This window comes from Gallus gallus, chromosome 2 (assembly GCF_016699485.2).
Source record: "Gallus gallus isolate bGalGal1 chromosome 2, bGalGal1.mat.broiler.GRCg7b, whole genome shotgun sequence".
NCBI lineage: Eukaryota > Metazoa > Chordata > Aves > Galliformes > Phasianidae > Gallus > Gallus gallus.
This window is the reverse complement of record NC_052533.1, coordinates 59323231-59340693: the sequence shown is the minus strand read 5'-3', so window position 1 is coordinate 59340693 and position 17463 is coordinate 59323231. Positions and strand designations below refer to the sequence as shown.

Genomic DNA, 17463 nt, shown 5'->3' with positions numbered 1-17463 from the left:
ATTTGATCACTGGAGCTCAAATCCTGCTCCTACCAGAAACCTATTATCTATGTAACAAAAAAATAGGAGGTGTTCATTATCATGTAGATGCAGCCACCACTGAGGATATTGGAAGAAAAAGGAAAGCAAAAATACAGTTAAGGCTTTTCCTTCTAGATCAATTACAAAATATAAGCTTGCAGTAAGTCAAGCTTTAAAAAGGTCAGTGTTTATTTCTGGAGAGTGAAAACTGATTTTGCTATGTAAGTGCCAGGAACACAGGCACAACTTCTTGGAGAAACCCCAAAGTGAAAAACCAAGGAGAGAACTTAATTAAAAGCAACAATGGAAATAAATAGGTAAGTAAGTAAATAAATAAATAAGCAACGTTATCTAACCGGACACTTTCCATTTACTTTCCACTTTACTAAACAAGCTAGATTTTATTGTTGGAAAGAAAGGTCTTCCAACTTTTATATCTGTCCCTGTTTAAAAAAAAAAAAAATCACAAACCAAGCTTGCCAGAAATTATATTTACTGTATGGCCTGCCAGTGCCTTGCTATGAGACCAGTGAAAAGCTGCAAGACTTATAGGATTCCACCTGCTAATAGACTGTCGCTGTCAGAGGAGGTTTGTTCCTCCTTGCTCGATGGGTAGTAGGGACTACTTAGTGCTTTTTTTGTTTGTTTTTTTTTTGTTAAATGCAAGAAATTAGAAATCCAGGGGCACAGCCACACCACAGATATCCAAGACTCTTGCTTCACATGCTACCATCCTATAGAAAAGTGTGGCTTGAGCAAAGTAGTATCTTAGCTGTCCAGCCTTCCAATTACTTGTGAAAACCCAATCTCCATGAAGTTCAGCAGAGGTTTCCCTTCTGATTTCAACAGCTCAAGCATATAGGTTTTGCTCCATACAAACCCTTGGAGGTAGGCACTCAATTCTAAATTGCTTTCAGCAGCAGCTCTGAGACAAGTTTGTAGCTACACTCACATGATTATTGCTAGCATGGGGAGAAACTGAATTTTCTGTCTTGCATCTGACTTTTAATGAATCTGGAGGAATTCATCATTGCAGTTCTCACACAATAGTACAACTGTCCCCTTCTAAAAGCAGGGAGTGCTTATCAGCAGTTTCAGCAAGCACTTTTAGAATGCCTTATGCCGTGCCACAGAAAGCTAAATAGCGAAAGGATAAAATGTCTGCTGTTTTGTTGCCTGAAATTGTAATGAGAATAAGAGACATCACCCATCAGAATGCAATGCATGCTTTTCCCCAAGCCCTTCCACTGCAAGATATTTCTGCAGCCTCTAAGGCTCACCCATGTCCTAACTCAGTTAATCTCTTTGATAATGACCTGATAGTTAACTATGATGTTGGAAAACTTTTAGGTGACAATTTAATACTGAGTACCTCTAAAAAAGAGTTACTCAGCAAACAGTTCTTTATCTCACTGCATTTCCCACCCTAGAGATGATAATCCTCAATGTTTTTTTCCAGATCTGTAAATTTTATTTTCAGCATCACAATGAATTTCCCTAGTTCTTTCCATGCTATCTCAATGATATTCTCAGATTCAAATACATGTCTCCGCAGAATCTACCTACACGCAAAGTCTTGCAATATCAGCAAAAAATTCAGTCTCACAATTTTCAGCCTAGACAAGAAGGATTTGAATCCTCACACACAGACAGGAAAGGTGACTTCTAAAAGGAAGAAGGTAAAACAGAAAAAGATAATTTTGACCACAGAGCTAGTTGGATTCTAATACTGAAGGCAAAGCAATTTGCTTCTCTCAATAATGAACTCTCTCTTTTTATTTTCCTTGCAAGAAGCTCGTGGGTCCTTCCCATTGCCTTCATCATTCTCCACCTGCCCCACGGTTCTTTGTTCCTTTCTCAATTGCTCGAGGCTAGCACCACACAGTGCCCTGGAGGCAAAGCATAACTGCAGTTCCCCCCAAGAACCACAGCTTTCTAATACAGATGCACATGCAGAAGTCCCATAACAAAAGAGAGGTCTGTTCACATCGTAACATATTTGTAAGCCCGAGCCAGACTGAGTGCAAGCCTCAGTGCGACTAATTTTAACCTCCTGACCCCACTGACATAAGTGTCAAATAACGAGCAAAGCATAAAAATCGAGGTTTAGAAGAGGCAACCTTTTCTTTTTTTTCCTATGAATATGAAATAATAAATATTATTTTAGTGTAATTACAAAACTTTAAGAGGAAATTGTTACATTGACTTTACTGGTGAGAAGCTGAAAAATAGAATAGTTTCCAGAGGCAGAGGATGTCAGACAAATTGAAAGAGATTTTATGCACATCTCCCCACTTCAGTGAGAACCATTGCCAGTAGGAACACGTGTACTTCTCCTGGGTGAACTACAGGTCTACGGACTATTTCATTTCATTGCTTTCTCACCGTATCAGAACTTTCCACCCTCCTTCCCACTTATGAAATGATTTGTTACAAAAATAAGTGATGTAGCCAGACTTACCTAATGTCCATGCAAAGTAGTACTTTGGTTTTGCAGACTGTGTCACAACATACAGGTAACCAAGTCTTGTTAAGAAGGGCGTTTTCTCAAGAAATTCATTATCAATAATATATGCCATAGGAAAGTTCTTGGTAAGTGTCAAGAATAAAACAAGAGATATCAGTGTGATACACAACTTGTACATCACTGCTCCCTAAAAAATAAATGACAGTGAAATGTTAATTAGAAGCATTTGCTAGAGGGAAGAAAAAAGCAGTGCTCATGTCATATATAAATAACATTATTCGAGAACCAATAAAATTAACAGTGACAACATTGACAATAATTAATTTAGAAGACGTGACCAAAAAAAGCCACAGTCCAAGCTTATGTCTAACATGGTTTAATGAACTAACTAGAGATAGGTACAAACAAGAAATAGAAGTGAAAATTGGCTGTGAACTACATCAGAGGTATCAGTTATCAGAGATCCTAAAATGAGAAAAGAAATTAACAATAAAAGAAACCAAAATAAAAAGGAAAAAGCTTTACTATATGCACTGTCATGTTTTGGAACGAAAGACTGGATTCCTCCTAGAAGCCAAAAGCATCAGTATTCAGTACAATGGCAAGCCTTACTGTCCAGCTGCTATCCAGATGTCTTGCTAAAATCACTTGTCAAAAAAGCATACATCTCATACAGCAGTGTACTTTCCCATGACATAGGGTATCTGCTACACCATGCTGCTTTCTATTACTACTCTTTAGCTTTTTATATACTAAAATAATTGCATCAAGTCAGTAGTTAGAAGCTCAATTTCACGTAGGCGTCAAGAGTAAACACTGCTTGATACAGGCACAAAAAAAAAGGTAAATGAAGCACTTGGGTACCATGTAAAAATTGACTCATGCACTATCAAAAGATTAATAAAAGTGTGACATATTATTGAAAAAACAACACACTTTGGAAAATATAAAAATTTCCTACTATGCATTAATAAATGAATGTGTATTTATTTTAAAATGGTTACAATGCAAATCTTCATATTCCCTGCAGACTTGCATGTAACACAGTGAGGGTCTTATTCTGATCTCAGTAAGACTAGTGTAAATCTGAAGCAACGCTACTGAAGTCTTGCAAGGCACCTGGACATACTACAGATTCTGATTAGCCATGATTTCTGTACTCCTACTGTATTCTGCATTACAAGCAGAATTTGACTTCGCTTTCTGATATGTGTGCTGTTTTCCTCATCTGTCTGGAGCTGAACTGCAATTCATAGTTATTAGAACCTGTAGAAAATTCCCACTGCTGCACAAAGGACACCCACTGACCAATGACCCATTCTGCAAGCCAAATATATTTGGGGAATTCAAGGGAAGATACAGCCCCTTCACCCCTGACCTTGCAATGAAAACAGCAGCCACTTTACAGGAAAAAAAATAAAAATAAAAACACACTATAACATTTACTGGAAAGTTAATTCAAAAATGTTTTTTTCCACTTTGTTTTCAATTATGAGAATTTTCTCTTCTCCCTTGCAATCAATCTTTGTCATTTTAAAACTTACAGTTGGAGAAGGATCAGGAAGTCTGTCATAACCCTTCTGCTTCCAGTTCACTTCTAATAGTTTCATGTGCACGTGCCTCCCTTCAATGAAAGCTATATAATCCTTATAATTGCTGCAAGGTCCAGCTATGATGCTCATAAAATTGAGGAGATAGCTTAAATACTCCAGTAAAGAAGGTCTTGTCCTGTAAAAATCATCCATGCACAACAAAAGAAGAAAAGATATAGCAAATGTTTTAATGAACACTTTACTTTGAGTTGTACCGTCCGCCTCAGCCCTCTCCTAAAGCTAACTTTATCTTTAAAAACAAAACAAAATAAAATGAAAAACCCTCTTTTTTGGAAAAAATGAAGCACAGCTTTTCTTATATCCCAGTGCTGTCTGGCAGATGGCAGTCAGAACAAGGGTAATGAGTAATGTGAAAATGCACAAATCCCAGGTGAACAAATGCTACCAATCTGAAAAGCTGTAGTTTTATTATGAGAAATAAAACAGACTTTGAAGTCTTTAGCTTCAAAACAGTCATAAATCTAAGTATCCACTCTGTAACAAACTGACTTGTATGCTATGATCGGGCCAGCAGCAACAACAGTGAGAAGCTGGTGCTGTTCTGGATATCTGCCCAGTAAGTCATGGGTCAGAAAGGACTAGAAGACCACCAGTTGAGTAATGTCAGTCCCACCGAGCTGTGCAATGCAACACTTTGTGTTGTTACGCAAACTACAAGGCATGGAGCTTTTGAGACAACTGACAGGAGCTCTCCACCACCCTTCTGAAAGCAGCTGCCTGCACAGTTTGGCCCTCCAAAAAAACAGGAAGCATGATGTGAGACATACAGGAACAGAATGAAGAGGCTCTCTGTCCTTCTGTGCGAATAAAGGAAGTAATTGCTTGTATTGCAACACGAACAGGAAAAGGAAGTAGGGTGAAAACACTTAAATCAAAAGACATCTGAAGAAAAAAGTCAGAGGAGGTTCATCTTGCCTGCTATTTCCATTTTGCAGGGCATAACTCCCAAGTTCCTTTGGAGGTTTTAGCATTAGATGTAAAATGAAAAAGATCCATTGTCATTGCAACAGATCAGTAGGATTGAAAAGAAAGATGTGCAGGCCTCACTCCGCTAGTGTAGTTTCTAAAGTGTTGAGCTTCCTTTATTTATGTGGCAGAAAACATGAGTGCTTAAATTCTGTACTGAGATACACAGTGTTCTCCATTAATGTGCTAACAGCTCCAAGACTAAAAGAGAATCCAGATCACAGTGTTTTAGGATTCTCCTGTCCAAGATACAGATGAGTGTGCATAAGCAAAAACCTACTTAAAATTCTTTCTGATTTAAACATAAATTTCTAGCAGAAAAACTAAGCAACAGTTAAGCAATCGCTCTTGCGCACTTTTATTCTGAAGTGGAATTAGTTTGAATAAACAGTTAGCTTAGCCAGGATTTTCTGCATTCACTCCGTGGGTTATTGTAGATGCTAGTGTCTGAATGATACATTCCCTGCTGAAATAATTTCACAGAAGGATGCAGAGAACTATTTGGGGGTAAGGCTCGTCTTTTCTGTTCTGCACAATAAGAACGGTGATTTGGGTTTCTGAGAGTAAAGATAAAAATAAGATTAAAAATAAAGTCATTAGTTTCAGCTTAGATTGTGCACGGAGGTGGGTGGGGAGACATGAGCAATGCATAAAGGAATGCACAGAGGATGAGTGAGAAACAAGAACAGACCGAAATCAGAGGGAAGACAAAAGGCTGTATTACCAAAGGGGATTTAAAATTCCTCAATTATGGTTTCTCTGCCACTGACACTTGAGTTACTGACATCCTCTTCTACATTACAAGCTCCACTACTTTACAAGGGAAAAAAAAATAAAAAAATCATGTTTGGTAAGAGTTGGACTGGAATTAATCATATGGTCACAGGGGCCCAGTGCAGCTGAACAATGTGCTGTGAGCTTTAAAAATAGGCAAAAAGCTATGGGCCACAGCAAAAGTTATATAAACCTCCTTACAAGATATTTGCTTCTCAAGAAAGTACTCATTTAGTTTTAGAAATTCATAGGCAGATTTTTTGAGAGCTCTATTTTCTGTCACAGAAATAATGTCCTTGGCCCTCAATGTATACCTCAAGGTGAAAAGTAGTAGCATATGGTAACGCTGGTTTTCCTGAAAAAAATAATTTGCCTGTACCCTGCATCTGTGTTAAGGGACAAAAAAGAAAAAAAAGCTGTTTGAGCACATGATCAATGTGCTGTGTCCCTGTGAAAAATGAGAAGACAAGTCACATAACTTGAAGGACTCGGAGCACTGACGTTGCAGAAGGACACAGGAAAAATAAAGTTTCAGTGTCTGAGAATTATGGTGAAGAAAAGCAGTACTTAGAGTGTCAGAGTTAAGTCAAAATGGATAAGAGGGATTTTTAGTATGTAGTTTGCCAGAGGAGGAGTATTCTGTTGTTGAAAAATAGCGTATCAGAGATAAAATGAGGACAACAGGCAAGAAGTCTACACAGTACAACCTTAGCTTGAATGTTAAGGGCTTGCATCAACAAAAGCCACTTTCGTCGTACTTGGAGGATACATTTAAGTCAATGAGATGATGCCAAGCACTCAAATGCTTTAGAGGCAAGCACAGGGTGATAAAGATTCAAGTCCTAGGCTGAAGAAATAACGAATACAGCAGAGAAACTATGTTCATATTAGGAGGGTAACAACAGTACTATTACAAGAACAAAATTCCTCAAGCAAATAGAAAAAGCAGGAAGCTCTTTTATCCCATTATGGACTAGGAAGAAGGAGGTGACATTTTCATGGCTAGACCACCAGTTACTACTGACACTGAAAAGAAAAAAAGAAAAATCCCAAATCCTAAATTTCTTTAGATGAAATTAAACACCCATCAATGCAGGAATTAAATTCTTACTTCACAGCAAGCCGATTCTGCTCAGCAGTAAGTTCCTCAGCTTGTCGCCCTATTCCTAGAAAGAAAAGTCACATTAGATCTTTTTGAAAACCATCTCCAAAGCCTTGTGTTTGTATCTCATAGACAGGAAGTTCCTAAAGCCATAGGCTTCAAGATTTCTTTGTCATGAGCAGTTGTAATATAGCTCAATTCCCAACTTTTAGGTCAAATATATTCATATTCTCTTTATCCTGCTCCTTATCTCATGCCCCCTTTTTTCACCCTAGATATGCTTCCAGAAGAAGCAGTCACGGTATTCCCACACAGACAATGCAACTCACAATGCCACCAACTGGCAACAGCCCCCAGCAGCCCCTGCTAACAGTCCTGTGCAGGAAAAACCTCTGTTCCCAGAAGCTGCTGGCTCATTTAAGCTCCAGCCTCCTGCTGTCTCCTTGGTGAGAAATGGAGCATTTCACAGCAGGAGCATCAAGCAGTGGAAGAGAAACGGGCTCTCAAGAAACAGAAGCTTCATGAGTGTGAACTAGCAGCCTGGCTGCTTGCTGCTGGAGCAAGTTGAAACTCACACATTGGTAATAACCTGGAAATGTATAAGGTCCAGACTGGAAGAGTGAACTACTATTGAGTTCATTAGACCTTTGGGGCCAGAGGCAGAGAACAGACTCACTGTCCCAAGAAACCTATAGGAAAATCTTGTATAATGGCCAGCATGTAAACAGATGTTGCTTACAGCAGCAAATATCTTAATAACCTTCAATCTGAAGCCTTAGTTGTGCTTACTGTGAGAAATCCTGCCAGATTCAGCAGAACTCACCATGGAATGTGTCACTGCACTTGATGCTGAGCATGCATACATACATCTTCACTAGATCAGGGGCTTTGTATCACTTATCATTACAGTCCTCAGTGTACTGGCCATAATTATTGATGTGCATATATAAGACCCATTACTTAAAAAGACTGCTCACATCCCTTCTCTCTTCCCTACTTCATTTCCTCAATACTGAGAGGGTGTAAGCTCCAGGGAAACAATTAAATGCTTAGTTACTTCAGGAGCTGGTTATTTTGTCCATTTCCATTTAAGGGCAGCTGCATCAAATTTTTACAAATTTAGATTTATCTGAACTGCAAGCTGTCTCCATTTGAGCAACCATTCCATGTGTGGACATTCACAATTTAATGAGCCTTTTCCATTATCATTAATCTGTAGGAATTTCAGTTTAAGATGCTCCTGTACCCCTCTACTATCTCTTCCCTTCTCCCTTTTAATTTACCTTCAGTATTCTAGGGGTGGGTATAGGCTGCACATCACTGTGGCATGTAGTGATACCTGAGCTGACTGGCTTAAATAACAGGGTCAGAGAAGCCCCAGCAACACAAAAGTTAACAAGGTCAATTAGCCCATGCAGACCTTCAAGCTGTGTTTGATATAACTAGCTAGAAGTTATAGACTGTATTAACTTCACACAGCAAAGTTTTGGGGTCTGCGAGGTTGGCCTCTTGAGCAGAGTCCAGTGCCACTCTGTGTCAGATCAGAACCAGCTTCAGCTGCTCCATAAGGGACCACCATTGGGCAGAGCTGAGCCAGGACCAACACCGGGTGCACCTCTAGGAGAGTAGATTTTAGAAAGGGGAAAACTGCTGTGCAATAGCAGCTGGGAAAGAGGAATGAGAAATCTGAGAGAAAACCCTGCAGCCACCATGATCAATGCAGAAGGAGGGCAGGAGTTGCTTCAGGTGTGGAGCAGAAGTTTTATGCAGCACAGGAGAGGCCCATGGTGGAGCAGGCTGTCCCTCTGCAGTCCATGCACAGCATGTGGAGCATAGAGGAGTCCACGGTGCAGCAGTGGATGTGGCCTGACAGAAGCTGCAGCCATGGAGAAGGCCCCGCAAGATCAGACTTTGGACCAGAGCTGCAGCCTACAGATAGGAGCCTGCAGTGGAACATGAGGTCTGGGAAAGCTGCTGCCTGTGGGGACCTGTGCTGGAGCAGTGCACTCCTGAAGGGCTGGCCCTGTGGTACAGAGCCATATTGGAGCAGCACTTGGAGAGCTGCAGCCTGTGAGAAGCCTGTGCAGGAGCAGTTTGAGGACCGCATCCTGTGGGAGAGACCTCACATGGAGCAGGGGCAGACAGCAGCCATGAAGGAGTAGCAGATAAAAAGCATTATGAACTGATTGCAGCTTCCATTCCCTGTTCCCCTGTACTGCTTGGGGACAGGAAATATAAGAAAGTGAATGGAAGGAAAATGTTTTTAGTTTGCTTTTAGTTTTATTGCCCTGATCTGTTGGTAAGAGGCAAAAACTTAGTCTCCTAGTCCGTCTTGCCTGTGATGATACCTGATGAGTGATCTCCCCATCCTTATTTCAACCTGGAGCCCTTCCTCATTAGATTTTCTCCCTCTCTTCCGCTGAGAAGGGGGAGTGAGGGAACAGAGTGGTGGATTTCAGTTGCCTATTGGGGTGAAATCACAATACAGACCCATTCAACATAAACTTGGCTTGCAAATGCCAGATCCTGCAGCCTGTAGTGGCCACCATCTAAATCTAGAGCACAGCAGTTCTAGAGCCTAGTCACCCCTACCTTATAATACAGTGGGCATCAGGCCATTGGAAGTTCATAGTGCAACATCAAAAGATGTAAGCAATAGCAGTATTGATGACAATTAGCATTTCTAGTCTTTGCTACCACAGCACAGAGTAAGAAGGAAAACACTATTTTACCTGCAACTTTGCTTTTCCCACAGAAAAAGCAATTGAATTCCACCTCCCACAACTCATTGAATACATCACAGAATGGCTTAGACTGGGGATCTTAAAGATCATCTAATTCAAATCCTCTTGCTATGAGCAGGGTTGCCAACCACTAGATCAGGCTGCCCAGGGCTCCATTCAATCTAGCCTTGAATGCCTCCAGAGATGGGGCATCCATAGCCTCTCTGGGCAACCTGTTCCAGCACCTCACCACTCTCTGAGTAAAAAATTTCTTTCTAGCATCTAACCTATATCTCTTTAGAGCCATTTTCCCTATCATTTATGCTGTAAATACTACTGACAGCATAAACTTTCTACATTGATTTTAATGGCTGAAGCTAGAGATCAAATACAGCTCTTGATTTTTGAGAATCAAGAATTGCTTCAGAAAGCTTAACGGAGATGCACTATAGCATTGAAACAGTAAATGCAGATTCCAATTAAAATCCAAACTGCATGCCAAAGAAACAGAGATTACACAAAGGAAAAATAGTTTTCATTACTGAAAGGACAGTTTGATTCTAGAGAACTGATCAAAACTTGAAATCTCTTGTTTTTCTCTACAAAGCATTTTTCTTCTTCACTTGGAGCAACTCACTGAACTACATTCATCTTCTCCGTTATTCACAGAATGTACTGAGAATAAAAACGTTGTCTTCATGGGAAGAAATTCCCTTACTTACCATCATGTAGTTGGCATGCAAGTGTTGTGATCTTCTGTGTAATTATCATCAGTGGGCTGTAACAAAGACAGACACAGCAGTTACACATCTTGTAATTGAAATTATTTTCAACTTTCTTACTGGATGTCTTTATCCCTTTAAAAGGCATAACTGTATCAGCAACAAGTGGAAAACATCCAATTAAAATTGAAGGAGCAACTCAAGCATAAAACAATTGCCTGAGTTCAAAACAACCCCACAGTAACTCGCACTGGAATTTTTAATTGCTAAGCACACACAAAGCCTTATTTTATGCCTCCCCACCCCACAGCAGTGAAAATTGTAATTCAGAAGAAGTCATACCATTAAGGACTACCAGATTCTGCAGCCCAGTGCGCTTCCTTCCACACAAAGACCAAATTCAAGCCCCATAGGATGCAACAGCAGAATATAGCAATATTACTGTAACATAACACTGCCTTTCCTTGCTGTTAACTCTCCAGTCATCTGTTTCCTCACTGCTTTAAACAAATACTGACTCTGCAGATACACATACTTATTTCCATATGTGAATAGTCCAATTGATAAAGTGCAAATACCACAATGGCTGTCAGCATGACACAACATCCCCCCTGCTTCTTGGTTTTGTGACTGCTGTGTGGACAGCCTGCCTATCCAACTGGGAGTGTTTGGCACATGGGATCTGGAGACTCCCAAACACACAAGCTAGCTGAACCTGAGCCAGGTTTATAGGCTACAATGCCAGCAGCTTTAGGGCCAACCAAACAAGCAATATACAGACCTTACATTCAGTAGCACTGCTTATATTTCCAATATCTGGCTTTACAGAGATTCTTAATACTGTGGGCTGCCACAGTTGATGAACAGGGAAAAAAAAAAGGCCAAGTACAGCTTTTTGAGTAGAAAGAAGAGGAGCAAACTGTGAGGAAAAATCAATCAGACCCCCACAAGGCGAGGCTCCATAATTGCTATCCACGTACAGCTTTTAAGTGCTGTAGAGCCCTAAACACCAAACCCACCACTGAGCACCTGTAATCTGGAAGAGTCCATGCCAGGAAAAGGGAGTGATGAGCATGTGCTGCCCTTGCCTCCCCATATTATTCTGCCACTGCAGACACCAGCACAGGGTGCCCAAGTCCCAGACCTACACAATTCTAACAGAAACTGGGTTGCAAAGAGTGATGAGGACACAATGACTTTTAAAGCATTATTTACAATGATTACATGTAACACCAGTTCCACTCAAGAAATTTGATTTCTCTGAGGATTAATATAATTGATTTCTTCTTAACTTGGGAATAAATTAACAGCATAAACCATACGAAGATTTTTACCTTGAACATTAATGATGTCTTCCAAACAAGTTAGAAGAGGAAATAGGAAACCACCTATTTACAGGGTTTGACTGGTATGGAGAACTTTTTAAAGACAAACAGATGACCACTAAACATTGTATGGCTATTTATTTTAAACACTGTGACATATTTTCTGGGATCCAATGAAAGAAAAAATATTGAAGCTTTTTTTTTTTTTTTTTTTTTTTTTAAGCTCAAGCACTGTATTTACCCCATCCACATCTCAAGATAAGGAAAAAAGAGATATATTCAATGATATCTGCCTAAAATAACAGTCACATATGAATATCCTACATGGTTTTGTAAGAGATTCTGAATCATCCTTACCCTCAAACAACCCACTGGTTACAATCAAATGTAAACCCAAAGGCTATATAAACTGTGTACAGTCTCATCATCCTCATCATCCCACTGTGATAAATCAAACTGATTTTCAAGATAATTAATACGCTGAGCACAGTAAAAAAGACTACTGGAAAAAGATATTTTTCATGGAAAGTGGTCTTTTATTTTTTTTATACTAAATATATCTGATCTGTTTCAAGTGTCTACACATAATTCTGTGTAGGTGGAGTAATTTGCATTTTCTAACCAAAGCCAGGACAACATGTATTATCAGCCAATTTTTTAATCAGAAACTATTTTTATGGTTTTGGCAATATCCTCTTGAAAGATCAGTAAAAACACTTGCACACAAAATCCAGAACAAGCTTTTATATATAGAAATCTGGAATACAACTGTAACACAAGTGTCTCTGCAGCATTAATTCTTGGGTCATCTAGATCACAGATTACAACTCAAGAATAGACAAATCTAATAATGACTTTTCTTCATTGTCCAGGCAGCTCCAATAATGTGAAAAAGTCATTCTAAGTTTTATTCCAATTAATCTTTCCATTTTTTTAAAAGCTCGTTATAAGCTGTTTTCACCAGTATTTTATAAAATGTATTTCTCAGGTTTTCCCATTCAAATTCTAGCTTTTCTTTCAAAGATACATAAACCCCAGCTCTTTAAAGATACAAAAAAAAGCAGACTTTTTAATCCTTAGGAGAGATAGAGACTTTCAGTGAAGCAGCAGTTCCACCGATATAAACACAGACTTTTATTTTGTCACTACTTGACCCTTTAGCTCTACGGGTGAACACTAACACTTGTTTAAAATTGCTTCAATTTGTAGCGTGTCTGTCTTACAGCAAGCACTTTATGCTGATATTGAAGTTTGTAAATTTTAACCTCGGGCTCAGAGCCAAAATTCTACGCCTTTAAGTGACTAAATTTAGATACTTGTCTTTGAAGATCAGGCCCCCCACTGTAAGCCAGAGAGATCCAAAACGCAAACAATTCTGATGTGCTGATTAACCAATGGAAGCAAGAGCACAGCCTGCATTAAAACTGTACACCATGTAAACACAGAGAAGACAGAGGTCATTTTTACCTATATTAGGAATTGTCTCATTCACAGCGCATTGTACCCCAGTAGAACAAATGAGTCTCACGTGCATTTTCATCAGGGAAGACACACTGTCTCCCTCCCTCAAGCCTGAACTCCAGGGAAGATATCAAACATGACACTCCTGGACCACTGTTGGGAGGGCGACCCTCAGAATGGATCTGAAGAATATGTAGCTCTGCCTTCTGCCACTCTCATGTTACAGATTCACCCATCTGTTCCACATACTGCTTGGGAAGGTGTAAACCTGCTGTACAGGAGCAATGGATGACATTCTCTAAATCTTTCACAAGATCAGCATTAGGTATCATCAGACATTCCATACAATTGAGTGAGCAAGGTTTCAGGTGAGCAGGGAGTATCTTCTTCCTCCTTCATCCATCAATCATTCTCCCTCTGGGGGCCCGAGTCTTTGCTGCAAGAGAGGGCACGCCGCAAGGCAATAGCAGCGCTGGGACTCTCTATCCTCCTGGCATCCTACCGAGGTGTGGGGCCACCCTTCTGCACAACCATAGCTTGTCCTACTCCTCCCTGCAACTCACACATTGCTCACACACACACACACACACACACACACACACACACACACACACACACACAGAGCAAGTCTAAAACTGCTTTTGTTTCTACAGAATAAAAAATATACTCTTTTATACATCTTCACAGAGCGACGCGTGAGAACACAAATCTTAAACAATATTGAAGTCAGACACAGAAAATAAACTTTATTTAGGGAAAAAAAAAAAAACAGAACAAAAGAACACCATTTCCTAAATATGCACAAGTTCTGATTATTAAAACTTGGCAATATGAGAGCACTGGAGAAAGGAAGTTAACAAAACTATAAAACTTCCAATGACCTTTTCGTTCTCCCAGATTTTGAGAGAAATGCATGAGTTATTGACAGTGGGACAAATTGTTAGGTCAAAATTTTAAACTTATTTAATTATTTAAACAAATTTTTAAAAGACAGTCTACCTGCTTGTATTTATAGATAGACCTACTTGCATTTACAGATAAAGCATGAAGATCTACCCTCAGGAGCAGAGCATTTGAAATAAAATATGTGTTTAAGAAGCCCAAAACAGTTGAACCCCATCATACGTGAACAACTTCCAACTGCTTTGCAGCTACTTCCTATGTTGTATATCCTATCCTAGCTTGTATATAAGTTGTATATAACGTACAACCCTCCTCTCTCCATCTGTACTGCTAAACACTGCAGTCACAAACTAGCACAGATACATAGACTTTTTGTGACTTTTTTGTGATTTTTTCTTTTATGTTTTATACACTTACTAAGAGTTTAATAAGAAACTGCAGCTGTATTGTACCTCCCATACACAAACCATATTGGCCAACTTTTAATTAAGAATTCCCAGGAATTCAATATGAAATAGTAACGTAATTTTTAGTGAATTTTATGAAAAACATTATTAGTGTGGAATAACTTCAACAAAAAAAAAAAATCTCTTCTACTACCTAAATTGAGATGTCTTGAAAAACAAGACAAAGATGCAACAGTTTACAGAATGCTGAATAAGGAAAAAGGGTTTTGCTCCTCTAATTAAACCCTCCAAATGAAAACATGCCAGTTCATGTCATTTTCAAACATGACTTGTCCCAGCAGAATACATTTGCTCAGCAACACAGGCCAATGGAACTAAGGATGCCAGCATCAGTTTGTTGCCTGCTATGGGGATGTTCGACATACCAGAAACTGGATTTTGCACTAGGCAAACCTCAGTGCTTACGAACCAAGCAGCGTCTGCCTGACCTTAGGTAATCCCATGGAGAAGTCTGGCACACCAGAGCTACAAATAGTTTCCACTGACCTGATTTCAATAAGCAAGTAGGTGGAGTATAAGGGCTCATTGCAACAAAAAAGTCAGCAAACGTTTCTTTCAGGTTTATCTCTTTAGCCTGGAAAGCAGTACGAGGAGCTCACATAGTCACACTGCACTGTGATATTAACTGTGCTGGCAAAGAGATCACTGAGACAGGGCCACAACAGCCTCACTGGCAACAAGGTCATATTTCTCCTTTCAACAGAAAAATGAAAGACTGAAGCATACACAGAGGGGAAACGCTTGACTTTATATGCTCATGCCTACTCCTCCATTCCCAGTTTGCTTCACAAAGGTGTTTTTTTGGTGAAAGCTCCCAAATAGTGTTTTTTACCCTTTCATGATAGAAATATTTTACTTAAAATCTGTTTCTGGAGACGTCAAAAAAAAGAAAACCAACTGCCTTTACCAGTAGTTGTAATAGCAGAAGCCAGTCCCAAACTTCACTGCACCCCCTGCATTTGCTCTGCTATACTGTCACTGGATATTTGACCTTACCAAGGTCATCCAGAGCTTCTGAAACATACACCACAAACAGTGTACTGCACTGCACACATTTTCAGGAGAAAAAAAAAAAACAACACTTAAATTCAGAGGATCAAGTAGCATTTCTGCACTATGGTCCAACATGGCATTAGGGAAATAGAGTAGATCTATGCCTGTTTTCTGCAATATTATGAAATTTTGCTCAGATAACGTATGAATTCAAAGAGGAAACCAAAAAGCTTTATGGTCTTACCCAAGCAAAGGATTAAAGCAGTCATAGAACTTCACATGGATGAGGAGCTACCCTGAATTCTGTCCAGATGACCATATGCATGTGGTATTTGTTCAGAAAGCTTGCTAGACTGAAAACATATCCATTTGTAATTTTCAAAAATCCCGACCAAAATCCCTTGATTTTAAACTAATTTTTCCCTAACATCATAATATTGCTATACTCGGTCTGAAGCCTTGACACAAAGAACAAAAATGTATGTTGATATTACCATTTTTATAACGCTGTACAGAAACCAGGCAACTTACCAGCATAATCCTCTTAGCATAAGAAGAAATAAGAGAAAAAGAGAAAAAGAGTTATGATTTAGTTTTCCTAGGTACAATGTATTAATGCTAAGCAAGCAAAGCAAAATGAAACATGCATGTTTCTCCCAAAGACTGATTTGAATTATGGGGGACGCAGAGAGTTCAGTTATTTTACAATTAGTGTCAAAAAAAAAAAAAAAAAGGAATTGAACTTTCACTGAGAAAGCTGATAGAAGAAAATGTTATGTCACCACATTTTTGATATAACATAAATGAAAGAAATATGATTAAATGTAAATAGAAAAGATATATTTTTATATAATCAAAATTTAAGCATAGCAAACTGGAATTTGTTATCATTATAACCTGACATGTAGTTTAAAACAAGTGAACTTTTCATCTAAGTACAATGAAACACATGAAAACTCAAACCAAGAAGTTGCTACAGTTGGTTTGAGCATAGTTTTGTTAGCCAGTGAACAAACATACTGTTGGCAGGACTTAGAAGAATTAACTAGTCACCAGCACAGAACAAGTTTCCTTACTTCTTGAACTTGAAGTGATGAGTCACATTTCATTTTCATTTACTTAAGGTATGACTCAAAAGTTACCTTGCTCTCTGTCCACCTCTACTTGCATTTTAAAAGCTGTGTTCTCAAAAAGGAATACAGAGTCCCAAACAAACAGTACAACCAAAAAAGTAAGGAACCAAAAAATACATTTACTAACACACATAGAAAGGGTTATGCATGCACTTTTGTGCACTGTTTAAGTGCACAAAGTAGGTCACAAGAGCAAATAAGCTACAACACAAAGAAAATTAAGGATCTAATGCACCTCCCTTATGAGGAAAGGCTCAGTGACCTGCAACTCTTCAGTCTGGAGAAGACTGGCGGGGGGAAAGGTGTCTCATCAATGCTTAGAAATACCTAAAGGGAAGGAGTGAAGTGGATGTGGCCAGGCTCTTTTCAATAGCTCCCAGTGAGAGAACAAGGAGCAATAGGCACAAACAGGAACACAGAAGTTCCATAAAAACAAGAGGAAAAACTTCTTTACTTCGAGGGTTACAGAGCACTGGAGCAAGCTGCCCAGAGAGGCTGCAGAGTCTCATTCTCTGGAGATATTCAAAACCTGTGTGGACACTTCCCTTTGTAACCTACTCTAGGGAATTTGCTTCAGCAAGTGAGTTGGACTAGATGATCTCAAGAGGTCCCTTCCAACACCCATGAAAAACACCCATTTAATGTCTGACATGTCTCTGCTTCAGGAAATCAACATTGGAAAGAGCTGATGACACCAGAACAGGTTACATGCCTATGTAATGTATTAAAATTGCCTTCTAGTAATGGCGTATCATCATAGTCTTACGGAATACTGAGATCTCAAATACAAATC

General features: G+C 39.2%; 1 protein-coding gene across 7 annotated transcripts in view; it reads right to left on the bottom strand.

Annotated features, from left to right (window-relative positions):
- The window catches only part of MBOAT1 (membrane bound O-acyltransferase domain containing 1), a 60479-nt gene that overhangs the window by 13781 nt on the left and 29235 nt on the right, over nucleotides 1-17463 (bottom strand). For 4 of the 7 annotated variants that reach the window (XM_015275862.4, XM_025147251.3, XM_046924075.1 and 1 more), the window contains 5 exons: nucleotides 16069-16080; nucleotides 10389-10444; nucleotides 6953-7007; nucleotides 4033-4216; nucleotides 2483-2675 (listed from right to left, as the gene is read on the bottom strand). In XM_015275862.4, coding sequence (XP_015131348.1) covers nucleotides 2483-2675; nucleotides 4033-4216; nucleotides 6953-7007; nucleotides 10389-10444; nucleotides 16069-16080 — 500 coding nt within the window. The remainder of the gene's footprint in view (nucleotides 1-2482; nucleotides 2676-4032; nucleotides 4217-6952; nucleotides 7008-10388; nucleotides 10445-16068; nucleotides 16081-17463) is intronic. The other 3 variants (XM_046924087.1, NM_001389396.2, XM_040683412.2) reach the window with 1 other exon arrangement.